The following is a 16,761-nucleotide window of genomic DNA, read 5'->3' as shown; positions in this document are numbered from 1 at the left end:
AAGGTACTTGTGTGGATGGGTGCCTTGAACACAACAATTGTGTGGATGTTGTTGTGTTCAAGGCACTTGTGTGGATAATGTTGTGTTCAAGGTACTTGTGTGGATATTGTTGTGTTCAAGGTACTTGTGTGGATATTGTTGTGTTCAAGGTACTTGTTGTCTTATAAATATTGATAAAGTTGTAAATACAGCAAGACATCAATAACAGTAATATTATGTTGTGTTCAAGGTACTTGTTGCCTTATAAATATTGATAAAGTTGTAAATACAGCAAGACATCAATAACAGTAATATTATGTTGTGTTTGTATGAACTTACATAGATCAAAAGTTTGTAACTTTCTTATTTTTTTATTTAACAGATGCCAACAATAGAAGATTTTAATGTGATTAAACCTATCAGCAGAGGTGCTTTTGGGTAAGTTGAGTATTATAATAAAAAGTGTCAATTCTGAAAAAAGCATAATAACAGTTTTTACTAGATTGGCTACTATATAAATAGATAAGTGGATATACTGTACATTATAGTCCTTATATATAGAATATGTACATATGGTATATTCAACATTTAGTGTTTCCTTCATTTAGAACAAAATAGATGAAACTGTCCAGATATAAAGTGAACAAAAGAATTTCTGTCAATATAAAATGTAGTTTCTGAAACAGTCCTTTATACATGTATTTGGTGTTTTTTACAGTATTGTTTGTTTTTATGGGGAGATGCTGTTATTAATGTGACTTTTGTTACTGTTTATGACTGCTTCTTTATATATTATTTCCAGAATTTATCACAAATTTCATTGGTCTATTTTCTTTTAAATATTTGCATTAATTATTGTAATTTTTTCGAGGTATTTTTATTTGGTGCCTGAGGATTGGATAGTTGCTGCTGTTACCCTTATTTTGAAAGGAATTGCCTTGGAAATTACAGGCCAAGTAGTCTTACATCTAAAAGAAGCCTGGTAAAATCCTCTACTTAGATATAACTTAAAATAAAATCAACATGAATTCACAAAAAGGAAATCTTCCTTTACTAATTTGTTAACTTTTTTAAGGATATTATTTATCTTGATGATGTAATGGGTGTGGTCGTAGTAGACCCTGATTATTAGTTGATTACCTCAGGCACCAGTACTTGAGCCTTTGCTTTTTCTTATTTTTGGAGTATTTTAGTTGTATTGAGGATGATGAGGCACCACAGAATTACTTTCGTCAAATGGTTTGTTGGACAAATAACCTAAAACAAACACTTGGGTTCTCATAATTTGGATCACATTTAATATAGCTGGGAACTCATTTAGTAGACTGACTAAAATGGCAAAGTAATGGATAGGCTTTTCAAGCTGTTCAGTCATTGCTCTGTTGGTAGTGGCAAAGTAAATAGAATTTTAGGGTATATTTATAGACATAATATACAAAATATAAGTTAGGCCTCACTTTGAACAGTTTTGTTCTCCTTTATATGAAAAGATATTGACTTGTTGGAAAATGTTGAAAAGAAGGCTGTTAGTGTGATATATAGGCATACCATGCATTTTTACCCCTTTTATTTTAATGTAGAGTTTTCAATATTTTGTATGTTTATTCTAAATCTGTGCAGTTTTTGTATAACATGTGCTCCAGAAAGTCATTAAGTTGATGTAATTTCAGTTTCCTTTGTTCCTTGTCATTGTATTGAGTTCAAACCTGTTCTGCCCATGGGAGGAATGGCTGTGATGCAGCTCATTATATGAGAATGTTTGCAGCTATTGTTCTCCACTGGTAGATCAGTTGATATCTCGAGGTTATGGCCTTCCCTCTTTTTGAACGAGAATGATAGGTGGGCAGCACAAGTGTTTATGGGCTAATCCAGTGTTTTCTATTTAAGTCAAAAAATTTTAGATTTAAACATTCTGGGATAAATCTTGATAGTTATTGTTAATCCATTAATTGATGGCATTATTAATCTATTATATTTGATTAATTTATTAGTATAGTGTTCCTAAAACCATTATACATACAGACACAAAAAAAGTTGATGGCAAGTGCTGCCAGCCAGTTATCTTCCCTATACTTAGCAGTTAAAACAAACAAAAAAATTAAACAGAAAAATGTTGGCAGATAGTAAGGGTTTTATTCTCCATGTTTCTTTGAAAGCAAAATGTTTGAATTACTGCAATTATTAAATAATACTAAATCAAGATCAAACATTAAAAAATCTCACTTTCACTACAAACTTTTACAGTAGCTATGCAATTTAATAATTTACTTGACATAAATATCTCACAGCTAGCTGTACAAATCAGCAGAAAACCTTATAGAAGCTCATTTCTTCCACGAATTAAAATAATGTATTTATCGTCAACTAATCACAATTCCTTCTCCTACATGGCTTCATAACTTGGTTCACATACAAGTAAACAGTTTTCTTAATAGATGATTTGAACTCAAAGACTAACATATTTAAATAGTAGATTACCTCACTAGGCCTAAATAGTATCTAAACACTGAACTCTAAGACTGACATATTTAAATAGTAGATTACCTCACTAGGCCTAAACAGTATTTAAACACTAGATCAGTAACAAACTACAAATGAAGCACATCTTGATACTTGTTAATCAGCCTTTTTTGTAAAATGAAATACACACTAGAACCATTCATAAATATCAGTGAGGCCAAAATAACTGAATAATTTTATGATTTTTGCTTGTTACAATATTCATTAAAAGAACTAATCTCCACAAAAAAAAAAAAGAAGAATGAAATCCCTCATTTTCTATGTACAATACATAAGGCCCTAAGCAGTAATTGATTATGCAATTGCAATATTGGTGGTGTATTTTTGTTTACATTTTTTATGTATTCAAGATCCTGTAACCCACAGAGTCATTGACTTACAAGTAGTAAGAAAAATCTGTTTGAAAGACAGATGGAGGTCCATATGGACCCCCACTGGTAATTCTAGGGTTAATACATTGCATTTAAAGCTGAGCTAATTATACTGATAACTTGTTACTCTTTTCTAACAATGACATTTTAGATTCTAAAATCTGTCTAATACTTTATTACTTGTTTAATATGATGTGTTTTGTTGTTTACTCAATAGAGAAATAAGAGAATTTGCTTTGACTAATTCATATTTTTGTCAGTTTTGAGTCTGTAGTATTGTGACAAATCATGAATGAATAGTATCTTCAGGCTTTGTGAAAATTGTAATATTATTAATTAAAATCCAGATACAGGCTGCATTTATGGAAATTTCATTGGTAAGATCTAATTTTTTCACAGTCTCCACTTGGAGAAAAAGAACAATTTAACATTAAAAACTGGGAGAGAGAGAGAAAAAAACTTGTTATAATTAAAACTTTTCATATTTTGTATAATATGTCTCCATTTATTTATTTATTCTGGAAACAATTTAGTTAACTATAATTTTTCAGTTAATAATAAATATTATATAAAGTACATCAACTGCTAAAATAATGTATTTAAATGTGATGCCCTGATTTCTGGTATCACATTTAAACTTTGGGTTTTAAACTGTTCTTCTACATCCTAGATGGAAATAGATAAAAATAAATCATACAGTTGATAATAATATCAAAATTCACCCATAAACGGATAAAAATATTTCAGCAAAAACTCAGTTCTTTGCATATGTTTGTAATCTTTAAAAGAACCAAAATCATTGAATTTTGTTGGTTTGGATAATTAATTTTTATTTGTTTATTTGAAGTATTTATGTCATTGCTTTGTTAGAAATTACTTGATGTAATAAAATTCTTAAAAGTGTTGCATTGTAATTGTTTCCTGAAGGAAAGTTTTTCTTGGCCACAAAAAGGAAAATCCAAGGCAGTTATTTGCCATCAAAGTAATGAAGAAAGCTGAGATGGTGAACAAAAACATGGTTCATCAAGGTAAGACTTGTAAGATATTGTTAGAAAAAGACTAAGTTTAAATAGGATACTGGCCCGGCATGGTCAGGTGGATAAGGCCCTCGACTCGCAATCTGAGGGTCGCGGGTTCGAATCCCCATCTCACCAAACATGCTCGCCCTTTCAGCTGTGGGGGCGTTATAATGTGACGGTCAATCCCACTATTCGTTGGTAAAAGAGTAGCCCAAGAGTTGGCGGTGGGTGGTGATGACTAGCTGCCTTCCCTCTAGTCTTACACTGCTAAATTAGGGACGCTAGCGTAGATAGCCATCGTGTAGCTTTGTGCAAAATTCAAAAACAAATAATTAAATAGGATACCCATTTATTTTTTGCATATAATGTTTGTTTCATTTTTTGTTATTAATTTGTTGTTGATTATTTTTATGACTTTATTTGAAATTTTAATTATATCTAAATACACTAAACATTTAATTTATGGACAACAAGGGACCTCTTAGTCCATTTACACCATCACATCCACTAAGGTAAACATTAAAATTAAAATAAAACATTCAAAGCAAGTCCCTGTCTTTCAAATATTTATCAAGCCTTCCCTTAAATTAACTGCACTCACTACATCTGAATACAAGCCATTCCAAAGGCCAAACTAACCTGTCAGAAAAATAAAATTTATTTGCTTAAGATGATCTCTTCCCCCCTAGTCCTACCATTCTCACCATTAAAAATATGATGCTTCAACACTCTCAAATCCATTAACAACCATAAGTACTTCAATCAAATCCCCTCTAACTCTTCTTTTTTTTAATAGGAAGTCATTTCAGAGATTTTAACCTGTCCACATATGACAAATTTTTCATCCTAGGTATCTTCCTAATACCACATGAACCCTTTCCAATAGCTTAGTGTTCTTTCTAAGGTAAAGAGCCCAATATTAAATATAGTACTCCAGATGTGGTCTAACCAATGACTATACAAGGACATTATAACTTCAGACTTGTATTCTGTATTTCTGTAGATACAACCTAAAATCCTTGCCACTAGCAACAGCACATTGCTTGGATGGCTTATGAGATTGATCAACCAGAAGACCAAGATCCTATTCTTCCATAATTATCTGATTATGATCATTAAAATTAAGCAACTTTGATATTTGTATACTGAATAAATGATAGTTTTTTTATTTAAGTTTTATAATCTAAAATGTTTTAATCTTCTCTGGTGATGGATAAAATATTGTTATTGCAGTTTCTCTTGTTGGGTGGGTTTTTTTGGATTATTCAGTAAAGATTGTAACATCTAATTAACTTTTTGAGTTCTTATAGACTTCCATCAGAAGGAATAGATGTTTCTGTACTGTTTGATTTGATGATCCCATAATTCCTGGATGGTATTTGAGCTGTTTATCTGCAACTTTATTTGATTCAAGTTCATTGCCAGCTGGACAGCTTTTTTTAAAGATTTATTTCTACTACTTTCCTTGAGCTTAATTTGCATATTCTTGTCCACTGTAGCATTGGTTGCATTCAAGTAAATCCATCATTTCACGTGGAGCTTCTGGATAAGATAATTGGACAAGTCTTCCTACACCTTAAGCAAGTTCAGCTATGGTCTCATCTTTTCTCTACTCCGAAACTTTGCTTTGGAAACTTCCTTCTTTCTGATGTGGCACTCCAAATATGTTTGACAGTGCAGCCACTAATGTTTGGAAGTTAAGATTGTTTCACATTGATAAAGCTGGTGTTTTTCAATTTACAGCAAAATAAATAGCTTGTTGCTCAACTACTTCATCTATACACCTTGTAAATTATTTCCAAACAATACCTCATGTGCTTCCATTGGTAACTTTCCATCATAATAATCTGCTGGGTTCTCGATTAGGTGATGTTGAATTGGCCTTCCAAATTCCTTTATTAATTAGTGGTGGAGCTGGAGTAGTTGTGGAAGGTAAAATAGTAGTGATAACAAGTGTAGAACAGATGTTTTCTTTTTCCATATTGCATAGATAATGGAGTTTCACATTGGAATTCTTGAGATATACAGTGGGTGAGTTCTGGCATTGATATTATTTGGTACTTATTTGATTTTGTTGTTACAATCCTCCTACAATTCATTATTATACTTTTTCATTTCAATTTTATTATAATATGTATGTACTTTACTTTTTTTGCTTTTTCCAATTTAATCTTTATATTTCTGTCTTCTTTAATGTTATCTTCCTACAAATGTTTGCTTGTAATTCTTCTGTAAACCTTACGTCTCATTCTCGTAATGCTTCTCTGAAATTTTTCTCCTTTTCAATCTTCATTTAATTTTCTGTCTTTTTCTTTCGATCATCTTTCAGTTTTCTTTAACTTTCTTCCTGATCTTTTTCCAATTTTCTGACTCTTTCTTGTTAATATGATTTTAATTTTTGATTCTTTTGTTCTTGATTTTGTCTCCACTGTTTCATTATTCTCATTATATTTTCAATTTCACTTCAAGTTCATCTTGTTGTCTTGGAGCTTAGTCTTGATTCTCTTTTATTTCTACCAAAATAATCCCACTTCTTACACCAATGTTATAATGGTTTCTGTTGTTGTGTGTGTTCTTTGGGAATATTCAGTAAACATAGTAATGTAAAATCCAGTCCACTTAATGATAACAAAAGTATTTTATTTCTTCAAACACTACTTGTACAAGTTAGCCTAACTAATGTTTGCTGATAGGCCTAAGTTCACAATAGATGCTAATAATAATGATAATAAACAATTTCACTTACTAATTTTCTCTCATACCTACAGAAATTTCTTCTTCTAGTACTTTGTTGAAACACACACCCAGTGTTCACAAAAATAAACTGAAGTAACAGACGTACTAACTAATAAACCCACTAACTCAGTAATCCATTGGCGAGGTGTTGTTGCGGCCCTATGCTCCACTGGGAGTTTACAGGAATGAACAAACAAAAAAGGATCATTTCTTTGTACTGAGTGTCATAACAAACAAAAACATACAATTACTCAATATAATACAATCTGTGGATTCTTTTGGTAGTGAACAGTATAGAAAGAGCTTGGTAACTTGACGGTTAAGGTGGGAAAATACATTATTTTTATTCTGAGTTAGCATAACAAGCAAATGTAAACATCATCCTTCAGTTAAGTAATGGTTGCCGGGTTATGACAATACACAAAAACCTTCAGAATAATCATAACTAGTGGTCATCGTTGCTGAAAACCCTGTATACACCTCTGCTATCATGCCTAGACAATTACACAAATTCTCTGAATAGAATGCCATGAAATTATTATTTTTTTATGTGTGTGTACGTATTGACAGTTTAAAATGGCCAGATCCTTGTCTAGCTTTTCCAATTCTTTTTTTTCTATATATATATTTAATCTTTTGTTCTTTTTTAATGCTATCATTGAAATCACAGCTAATATAGTACCAAGGTTTAGTATAGGATATAGGTTTTTATAAATTTAAGATGAAATGATATTAAAGAACATATGTATACATCTATTTTCCAGTAATAAAACCATTTTCTGTTATATTTTTAAGTGTTAGCTGAGAGGGATGCCTTAGCTCTTAGCCACAGCCCTTTTGTTGTGCAGATTTTTTACTCACTACAGTCCAGACAGAATATTTACCTGGTAGGTAGTCTAGATAAGTGCAGACATTTTGGATTAAGTATTGACTCCTTTTTTTCTTTTCTTTAGAGTAATTACTAGGGGTTTGTATCTCATCATAGTAGTCGATAAGTATCTAGATACAGAAGTTTTACCAATGGTTTGTTATAAAGTTTGACAGTCTTGGCTGTAATTTATTATCTATATTACTAACATTGTCTTATTTAAGTATTTCATACTTTACAGTGATTTTTCAAATTTTCAGATGTGACTCCTTATATTAAAACATTAATTTTTAGCAAAAATACTTTATTAGAAATTCTGATTTTTTCTGTATAACCTTTACTGAGAACTTGCCAAATTTTGTGAAGATACATAAATCATATCAGACGATGTATCGATACAGTCGTATCATGGCTTCACAATAAGATATCTAGTATCGCTGTATTGCATCACCCCTACTAATTATACAAGATAAATCACCCCTTTTGTGATAAGGATGACAAGTATTTCCATCTTGGATAGATAGATAGTAATCTATCAAAATGTAACATGCTACTGATTCTCTTCATCTTGGATAGATAGTAATCTATCAAAATGTAACATGCTACTGATTCTCTTCATCTTGGATAGATAGTAATCTATCAAAATGTAACATGCTACTGATTCTCTTCATCTTGGATAGATAGTAATCTATCAAAATGTAACATGCTACTGATTCTCTTCATCTTGGATAGATAGTAATCTATTAAAATGTAACATGCTGCTGATTCTCATGTTAGTTTTATTGGGAAAATTTAAATATTCTTAAAACTTGAAGCAAAATCACATGTTATTATACATATGCATATTACCACAAATTTATCTATATTTTTGTATTTTTTAAAATAGAAAAAATCTCAGAAGTACATATAGACATTATTTATTTTGTAAAGATAATTATTGCATCTGATTTCTCTTTATTGTGTACACTACCATTAAGCATTTTATTAAATTTAGTACAGAACATTTTATTCAGGGATGGATGATTGGGTTATTTTCAATAGACAAAAGATAGTTTAGAATAATATACTGAATTACTTATAATGCTAGCTCAGCATATGAATTATTCGGCTGAAAGATTCAAAGTCGCTATTACTTATTCACCTTGAACACTAATGGAATTATTTTAATACACTAATAGTTTAGTAAGATGGTCAGTTAAGTTATAATAATTATAGGACACTGTATGCTTCGTGAATTATTTTAATACACTAATAGTTTAGTTAGATGGTCAGTTAAATTATAATAATTATAGGACACTGTATGCTTTGTGAATTATTTTAATACACTAATAGTTTAGTTAGATGGTCAGTTAAATTATAATAATTATAGGACACTGTATGCTTCGTGAATTATTTTAATACACTAATAGTTTAGTAGACAGCCAGTTAAATTATAATAATTATAGGACGCTATATGCTTCGTGAATTATTTTAATACACTAATAATTTAGTTAGATGTCAGTTAAATTATAATAATTATAGGACACTGTATGCTTCGTGAATTATTTTAATACATTAATAGTTTAGTTAGATGTCAGTTAAATTATAATAATTATAGGACACTGTATGCTTTGTGAATTATTTTAATACGCTAATAGTTTAGTTAGATGGTCAGTTAAATTATAATAATTATAGGACAATGTATGCTTCGTGAATTATTTTAATACACTAATAGTTTAGTTAGACAGCCAGTTAAATTATAATAATTATAGGACACTGTATGCTTCGTGAATTATTTTAATACGCTAATAGTTTAGTTAGATGGTCAGTTAAATTATAATAATTGTAGGACACTGTATGCTTCGTGAATTATTTTAATACACTAATAGTTTAGTTAGATGGTCAGTTAAATTATAATAATTATAGGACACTGTATGCTTCATGCATGTTATTATTTTGTGTTCTACTTTGAATATCTGAAATAAATAAAAATTCAGTAAAGTACTAACAACAACCCTAGCAAAACTACAATCAACGTTTATTTACACTTCAAATCTTCAACTGCAACAAAGTACAAGACCCACACATAAGTACTAAAATTTTCTTGTTTTTTTATTTATTGTTATAAAAGTAACTAAAATGTAAAAATTAGAAACTTGTTAAGTTAGATAAGTAAACATAATTTAAAGAAGTAATATAAAAACTAAAATGTAAAAATTAGAAACTTATTAAGTTAAATAAGAAAACATGATTTAAAGAATTAATATAAAACTAATATGTAAAAATTAGAAACTTATTAAGTTAAATAAGAAAACATGATTTAAAGAATTAATATAAAAACTAAAATGTGAAAATTAGAAACTTGTTAAGTTTAATAAGAAAACATGATTTAAAGAAGTAATATAAAAACTAAAATCTAAAAATTACAAACTTATTAAGTTAAATAAGAAAACATGATTTAAAGAATTAATATAAAAACTAAAATCTAAAAATTAGAAACTTATTAAGTTAAATAAGAAAACATAATTTAAAGAAGTAATATAAAAACTAAACTTTTAAGTTAAATAAGAAAACATGATTTAAAGAATTAATATACAAACTAAAATCTAAAAATTAGAAACTTGTTAAGTTAAATAATTTTAATAAGTTTCTAATTTTTAGATTTTAGTTTTTATATTAATTCTTTAAATCATGTTTTCTTATCTAACTTAACAAGTTTCTAATTTTTAGATTTTAGTTTTTATATTAATTCTTTAAATCATGTTTTGTTAAATAAGAAAACATAATTTAAAGAAGTAATATAAAAACTAAAATGTAAAAATTAGAAACTTATTAAGTTAAATAAGAAAACATGATTTAAAGAATTAATATAAAAACTAAAACGTAAAAATTACAAACTTATTAAGTTAAATAAGAAAACACGATTTAAAGAATTAATATAAAAACTAAAATGTGAAAGTTAGAAACTTATTAAATTAGATAAGAAAACATGATTTAAAGAAGTAATAAAGAATATTTTTGCAAAGTATGCAGCACATATATCAATACTTTATTTTACTTGGGCTATTGGTTTACCGGGTGCTTATAGCTGTGTTACAATGTTTAGTAGCTAGATGGTTCAAAGAGTGTTTAGGATAAATAATAGTAATTTTCTGTTGCAGTCATTTTACAAAGAAAAGGGATAATTTAGATGTATTTTAAGTTTTTTGTGATAGTTAGAAGGTTAGTAAAATGGACTGAGCTCATGTAGTTTTAGGCTAGAGAGAAACAAATTTATATTCATTTAGGAGGTTCTAGAAGTTATGCAAATGAAATTTAAAAACTTTAAAGAGAAGAAAATAATTTTAATCATAACATGAAAGTCATCTTGCACTCAGACTATCAGAGTCGTAGTCACACCGACTCCATAAAGTTTCAGACAAACCTTTAGTAAAAATACTTAAATAAAAAAATCTGATTTTATATGTAAAAAAGACTTGTAATGTTTACTAAAAGCTTGCTAAATTTTGTGAAGGTACTCCTAGTGCATTAAAAGCTGTAGTGTGAATACTTTCATGGTGTTTAAAAGATTGGTCAAAATGACCATGTCCATATATGGAGAGGTTATACAAACAAGAAAGGAATTAACCAGTGTATAGAATACTACTGATTTTCAGGACAAATAAACATAATAAGAAAAGCAAGGAGATTAACACGATATAATTATTACATTTCTGTTTCATTGAATATCGAGGTTTTGAATATATTTTTCACTGAAGACTATATGTTACTCATTGTATTTGGTGTTTGTTATTATCTTGTTGAACTGTTTAGGCAAAGATTGGATCCCATACAATTAATTTTTGGCAAACAACATAATATAAGTAAAACAGCTGAGTGGGAAACTTTTTGAATACCAATGTCAAACTTGCTATTATAACTAACTGGGGTCTAAGCTTTATGCAGTAACATTGTAAATTGTTGTAACAACATTTGTTTTCAATTGATAAGACCGTGTCTAAATTTTATTAAGACATCTGTATAAAGAGAGGTTTAAGGCTGTTCCACTGGATAAACTTTTAATTTCTCCTCTTTTCTTTTTTTTGACAAATTTGATGTAATGCTTTTCAGATTATTTTTCTGTAGTTCTATGTAGTGACCTTATCTTTCAAAAAATTATAAAATTATTTAAATAATATATATAGCAGTTGTTTATTAAATTTTTGTGCATTTAAAAAAAAAATCAACACAATTTTGGCCCAGATTGTATGATTTTGATGCTCTACATTTGGTGGTTAAAATATGCAGTATTATCGGCTTCATATGGTCTAGATAATGGAATACATGATTGGAGGGGACGTAAAGTCTTTACTTCATATGTATGGATACTTTGATGAGGATATGGCTGTGCTCTACATTGCAGAAGTTTCCATGGCACTGGAGTACTTACATCGGCACAACATAGTTCACCGGTAGGCAATGACCTTAAAACAGAATTATAATAAAAATAAAAAATAACCTAGTACAGTTTATGATTGTAACATAATGTTCCTCTCCCTCGTTGAGATTCAGTTATTGACAAATTATATCACCTCTTATTTAGAAGATTTAAAAACTGATTTTAAATAATAATGGTTTTGGAATTTCTATTTCATTGACATTAGCTTTCTTTACTGTCATTATGACGGAGTTTGATGGTAGTCAAGTGAGATTTGAACTTACTACTAGCTCAATTCCAGCAGAGCATCATATAATATATTAGTCAGTAATGTATTCCCTTCTGACGAGGTTTTTTATTTCACAATAGAGACTTGAAGCCTGACAATATGTTGATTTCCAGCAAAGGTCACATCAAGCTCACGGATTTTGGCCTATCAAAGATAACTATTAAGAAACGTAAGTATACTGTCCAAGTTATGACCATTTAAAAAACAGAGAGACCTCGATATTCTTGTGTAATGTTTTGAAATTCAACTTTACATATAGAGGGCAGCACTGAACAAGAATAGCTATACTTGCATGGTTTTACAGTTTCAGCTACTGAAAATTCCACTTATCTAAGTTTAATATAAAATTCTGAGCAGCACTGTTTGTTTTTTTCTCATAAGATGGAGCAACAGTCATAAATTCCATTGTGTAAATTATTTGTTGTTCTATAAATTCTTTTTGTTCACATAATCTTGCAAATACATTGTTTTTATATTATATAACAAATCAAGTCTCACTCCCCCACCAACAACCAATTTTTCTCTATCCTTTTCAATATAATGCTCTCAGGCTGTTTTTAAGCAAACAGTTTAAAAGCATGTAAATTTATGTCAGAATGGAGTTCCTTAATTTAATGAAATTTTTATACAAGATGTAATTTTTGATGTAAGAAAAACAAGATCAAATTTCCTAGCTGCATCAATCTGGAAAGAAAAATTATTCACTTATTGAGTAATAATTTTGTATGTCTTCTTGATTTCATGTTCTTAGTATGTAATCTTATCAGTTATTCAACATATACAAAGTATTAAAATTTTATAAATACTCAAATTGTTCTTCATGTTTCAAATTTCAAACATTTGTAGAGGATTCAGAGCAAACCCTACAGGTAGTTTTAAACTGATATCTAATACTTTTCTTGAAATACATTTATTTTCTTGGAGGGCCATTCAATGCTGCGTCTATTTAAATTTAAGTTAAATGTTGTTTTTTTTTTTTAGGTAAAAAGGCAACGATGGCTCTCGAAACATGTTGGGTCTTTTATATTAAGGACAGTGTTTTAATTGACACTTTACAACATTGTTTTAATGTGGTAGATTTGAACAAAAATGTGTTCTTTCTGAAAGACTAATCATATATGTGATTCATTACAGAATTAAAAACTACTCCTAGAAACGTTTTTTGAGATTTTTACATTGTGTGTGAGAGTGAATTTTGCTAATGTTCCTCAGATGTTTTATATTACAGAGATAGAGTTAGCTGATGTGTTGGGAACCCCTTCATGTCTGAATCATTTTGGCTCCCCTTGCCTCAACACCAGAACTCCAGGACAGATCTTGTCTTTAACGTCCTCACTAGCATTTGTAAGTTTCTCATTCCTCGCTGAGCTTGCCTTACCTAGTTTTGTACAGGAAATACGTTCTTGTTCATTGAACTTCATGTGTTAAGAATTAATATTGCAATTTGTGGAATACTGTTTATGTTTCAGAATTTTAATACTTATTAATATACCAAGTGTAGAATTAGAATGATGATTAAGATCACCGTAAGCGAAAAGAAGAAATGGACGTCATTTTGACTTAATAACCTTCTTGTGGAGTCATCATTGGTTTTCATATATACATCATTATATTCATCTCGTAACTTAATAAGGTCCTTCCTTCATATAATAACTTGAACCATGTTTTATTTTAAAATTTTATTACATGATTATTAAATTTTTTCTTTCTTTGTCATCAAATGATACTCTAGTTTCAAGCTTCTGTCAGCTGCTTTAATCTTTGCAAACACTGGTGTGTTGTTATTTTGATTATTTCTTGACAATATTTGAGAACATCAAATATGTTTACATAATTGTTTTAAGATATTTAGTTTACGATTGAAGATACATCACTAGTTTTTAGTTTTAAGATACTTAGTTTACGATTGAAGATACATCACTAGGGATGTATCTTCAATCGTAAACTCATTATATATGAAATGAAGGCTAAACCATCATGATGGATTTTCTTCTGCTAGAACACAACTCCTTCTTTTAGACGACCCACTTTTTTATCTGATGGGGAGAGCCCTTACTTTCCTCACAAGCGAAGAGAAGATTATATAAAGCCAAACAACATAAGCCCTTCTGGTACTTCCAGGACACATGATGTAAAAGTATCAAAAATAAGCCCACAAATGGATGGAAAATCATCTTCCATTAGAGAGACTATGAAAGGTGCGACTTATTTTAGAGATTAAACAATAGGAAATTAGCAAATCATAGCAATACGAGTTAACAATTTTTCAGTTTAATAAATAATCTTAATATTATATCTGGTTATTAAAAATATTGTGAGAATTTATGTTGTTGTTTTTTCATCATCTTCCTCTCCTTGTTCCTAACCCCTCCACCTACTACAGTGTCTACCCCTAAAGAACCAACCACACCAGCTAATCTCCAGATCAAGCCTACGACCAAAGGTAATTTTAAATGCTCCCAGGCAAAAATCACTCCAGTTGGCGGACGGCCTCGGGTAACGCTTCGTAACTCCAACTCTGCCCGAAATTTGAGAGGATTGAGAGGCATTAGTACTTCTAAAAACGTTGAAGACAGTCCAAACAGTGGTGAGAAAAGAGTGCTCAAATTTAGTTCTCAAGCTGATGAATTTTCTGTTTTCAAAAGACCTGCTTCACAGAGTATAAAACGAAACCGTTCAGACTCGCCAAGCTCTGGAGAGACTGACGGTGGCCAACTTTCTACAGGATTAACAGCAGATTTGTCAGCTTTCGGGATTCAAAAGGCATCTAAAAAGATGCGTTTTGACAGTCCTAATCAATCTTGTACTTTTATGTCAGTAGACACGGAGGATAGTGTATTTGGATCATCCTCTCTCACTAATGAGCTTAGACACCCAACTAGTTTGTCTGACTGTTTATTAGGTCAACCTGAGTTTCCAGAAAAATCAAATGAAGATGGAAATAAACAAGAACCCGTTCTTCGTACCAGAGATTTAGAAGAGCCGATGTTTTATGCTTTAACAGAACAAACACCAAGTAATTCTGGGGCTCCACAGGTCACAAAATTCACCAGGTTTGCATCTGTTAAGTCACTGATATCAGACATTTCTCATTCTTCTACGGCCAGTTCTTACATGGGAGGAAACAATTCCACCAAACATGGCTCTCTCATGATCACTCCTACGCAGCCTTTTCAAAGGAGAACTAAATCTGTAAGTTGATTTTCAGTAATTGATAGATACACAGTCTGTTGTTAAAGATTGTTGCATTCTTTCATTGAATACTGCAATATATCAAGAAAGTTTGTCTTTATGTTGTGTAGAATGATAATCAGTTTGTCTGTAAATATTAAGGTTTGTGAGGGGTCTGAAAATCTTGTGATATAAATAAAATTGATGAAATCTACACTTTGCTAATTTAATCCACTTCACACAGTAACAGTTGTTAAGCAATATGTTAATATAAATAGCATCTAAACCAATACTGTTAGTTGACACTGTAACAGTTAAGCAGTATGCTAATATAGATAACATCTAAACCAATACTATGTCAGTTCATACTAACAGTTAAGCAATATGCTAATATAAATAACATCTAAACCAATACTATGTCAGTTCACACCGTAACAGTTAAGCAATATGCTAATATAGATAACATCTAAACCAATACTATGTCAGTTCACACTAACAGTTAAGCAATATGTTAATATAGATAACATCTAAACCAATACTATGTCAGTTCACACCGTAACAGTTAAGCAATATGCTAATATAGATAACATCTAAACCAATACTATGTCAGTTCACACTAACAGTTAAGCAATATGTTAATATAGATAACATCTAAACCAATACTATGTCAGTTCACACTGTAACAGTTTTAAGCAATATGCTAATATAGATAACATATAAACCAATACTATGTCAGTTCACACTAACAGTTAAGCAATATGCTAATATAGATAACAACTAAACCAATACTATGTCAGTTCACACTAACAGTTAAGCAATATGCTAATATAGATAACAACTAAACCAATACTATGTCAGTTTACACCATAACAGTTTTTAAGCAATATGCTAATATAGATAACATCTAAACCAATACCATGTCAGTTCACACCGTAACAGTTAAGCAGCATGCTAATATAAATAACATATAAACCAATACTATGTCAGTTCACACCGTAACAGTTAAGGAATATACTAATATAAACAACATCTAAACCAATACTATGTCAGTTCACACCATAACAGTTTTTAAGCAATATGCTAATATAGATAACATCTAAACCAATACCATGTCAGTTCACACTGTAACAGTTAAGCAGCATGCTAATATAGATAACATATAAACCAATACCATGTCAGTTCACACCGTAACAGTTTTTAAGCAATATGCTAATATAGATAACAACTAAACCAATACCATGTCAGTTCACACCGTAACAGTTAAGCAATATGCTAATATAGATAACAACTAAACCAATACCATGTCAGTTCACACCGTAACAGTTAAGCAATATGCTAATATAGATAACAACTAAACCAATACCATGTCAGTTCACACCGTAACAGTTAAGCAATATGCTAATATAGATAAC

The 16,761-nt window shown here is 30.0% G+C and overlaps 1 protein-coding gene across 1 annotated transcript in view; it reads left to right on the top strand.

Annotated features, from left to right (window-relative positions):
- Positions 1-16,761, top strand: part of LOC106473123 (serine/threonine-protein kinase greatwall-like) — a 27,437-nt gene that overhangs the window by 2,824 nt on the left and 7,852 nt on the right. Inside the window, exons 2-9 of the mRNA XM_013933802.2 lie at positions 362-417; positions 3,798-3,898; positions 7,421-7,512; positions 11,784-11,923; positions 12,259-12,347; positions 13,407-13,522; positions 14,178-14,376; positions 14,562-15,370. Coding sequence (XP_013789256.1) covers positions 362-417; positions 3,798-3,898; positions 7,421-7,512; positions 11,784-11,923; positions 12,259-12,347; positions 13,407-13,522; positions 14,178-14,376; positions 14,562-15,370 — 1,602 coding nt within the window. The remainder of the gene's footprint in view (positions 1-361; positions 418-3,797; positions 3,899-7,420; positions 7,513-11,783; positions 11,924-12,258; positions 12,348-13,406; positions 13,523-14,177; positions 14,377-14,561; positions 15,371-16,761) is intronic.

The sequence above is a fragment of the Limulus polyphemus genome, unplaced genomic scaffold (genome assembly GCF_000517525.1).
Source record: "Limulus polyphemus unplaced genomic scaffold, Limulus_polyphemus-2.1.2 Scaffold5906, whole genome shotgun sequence".
NCBI lineage: Eukaryota > Metazoa > Arthropoda > Merostomata > Xiphosura > Limulidae > Limulus > Limulus polyphemus.
This window is presented reverse-complemented; position numbering and strand designations above follow the sequence as displayed.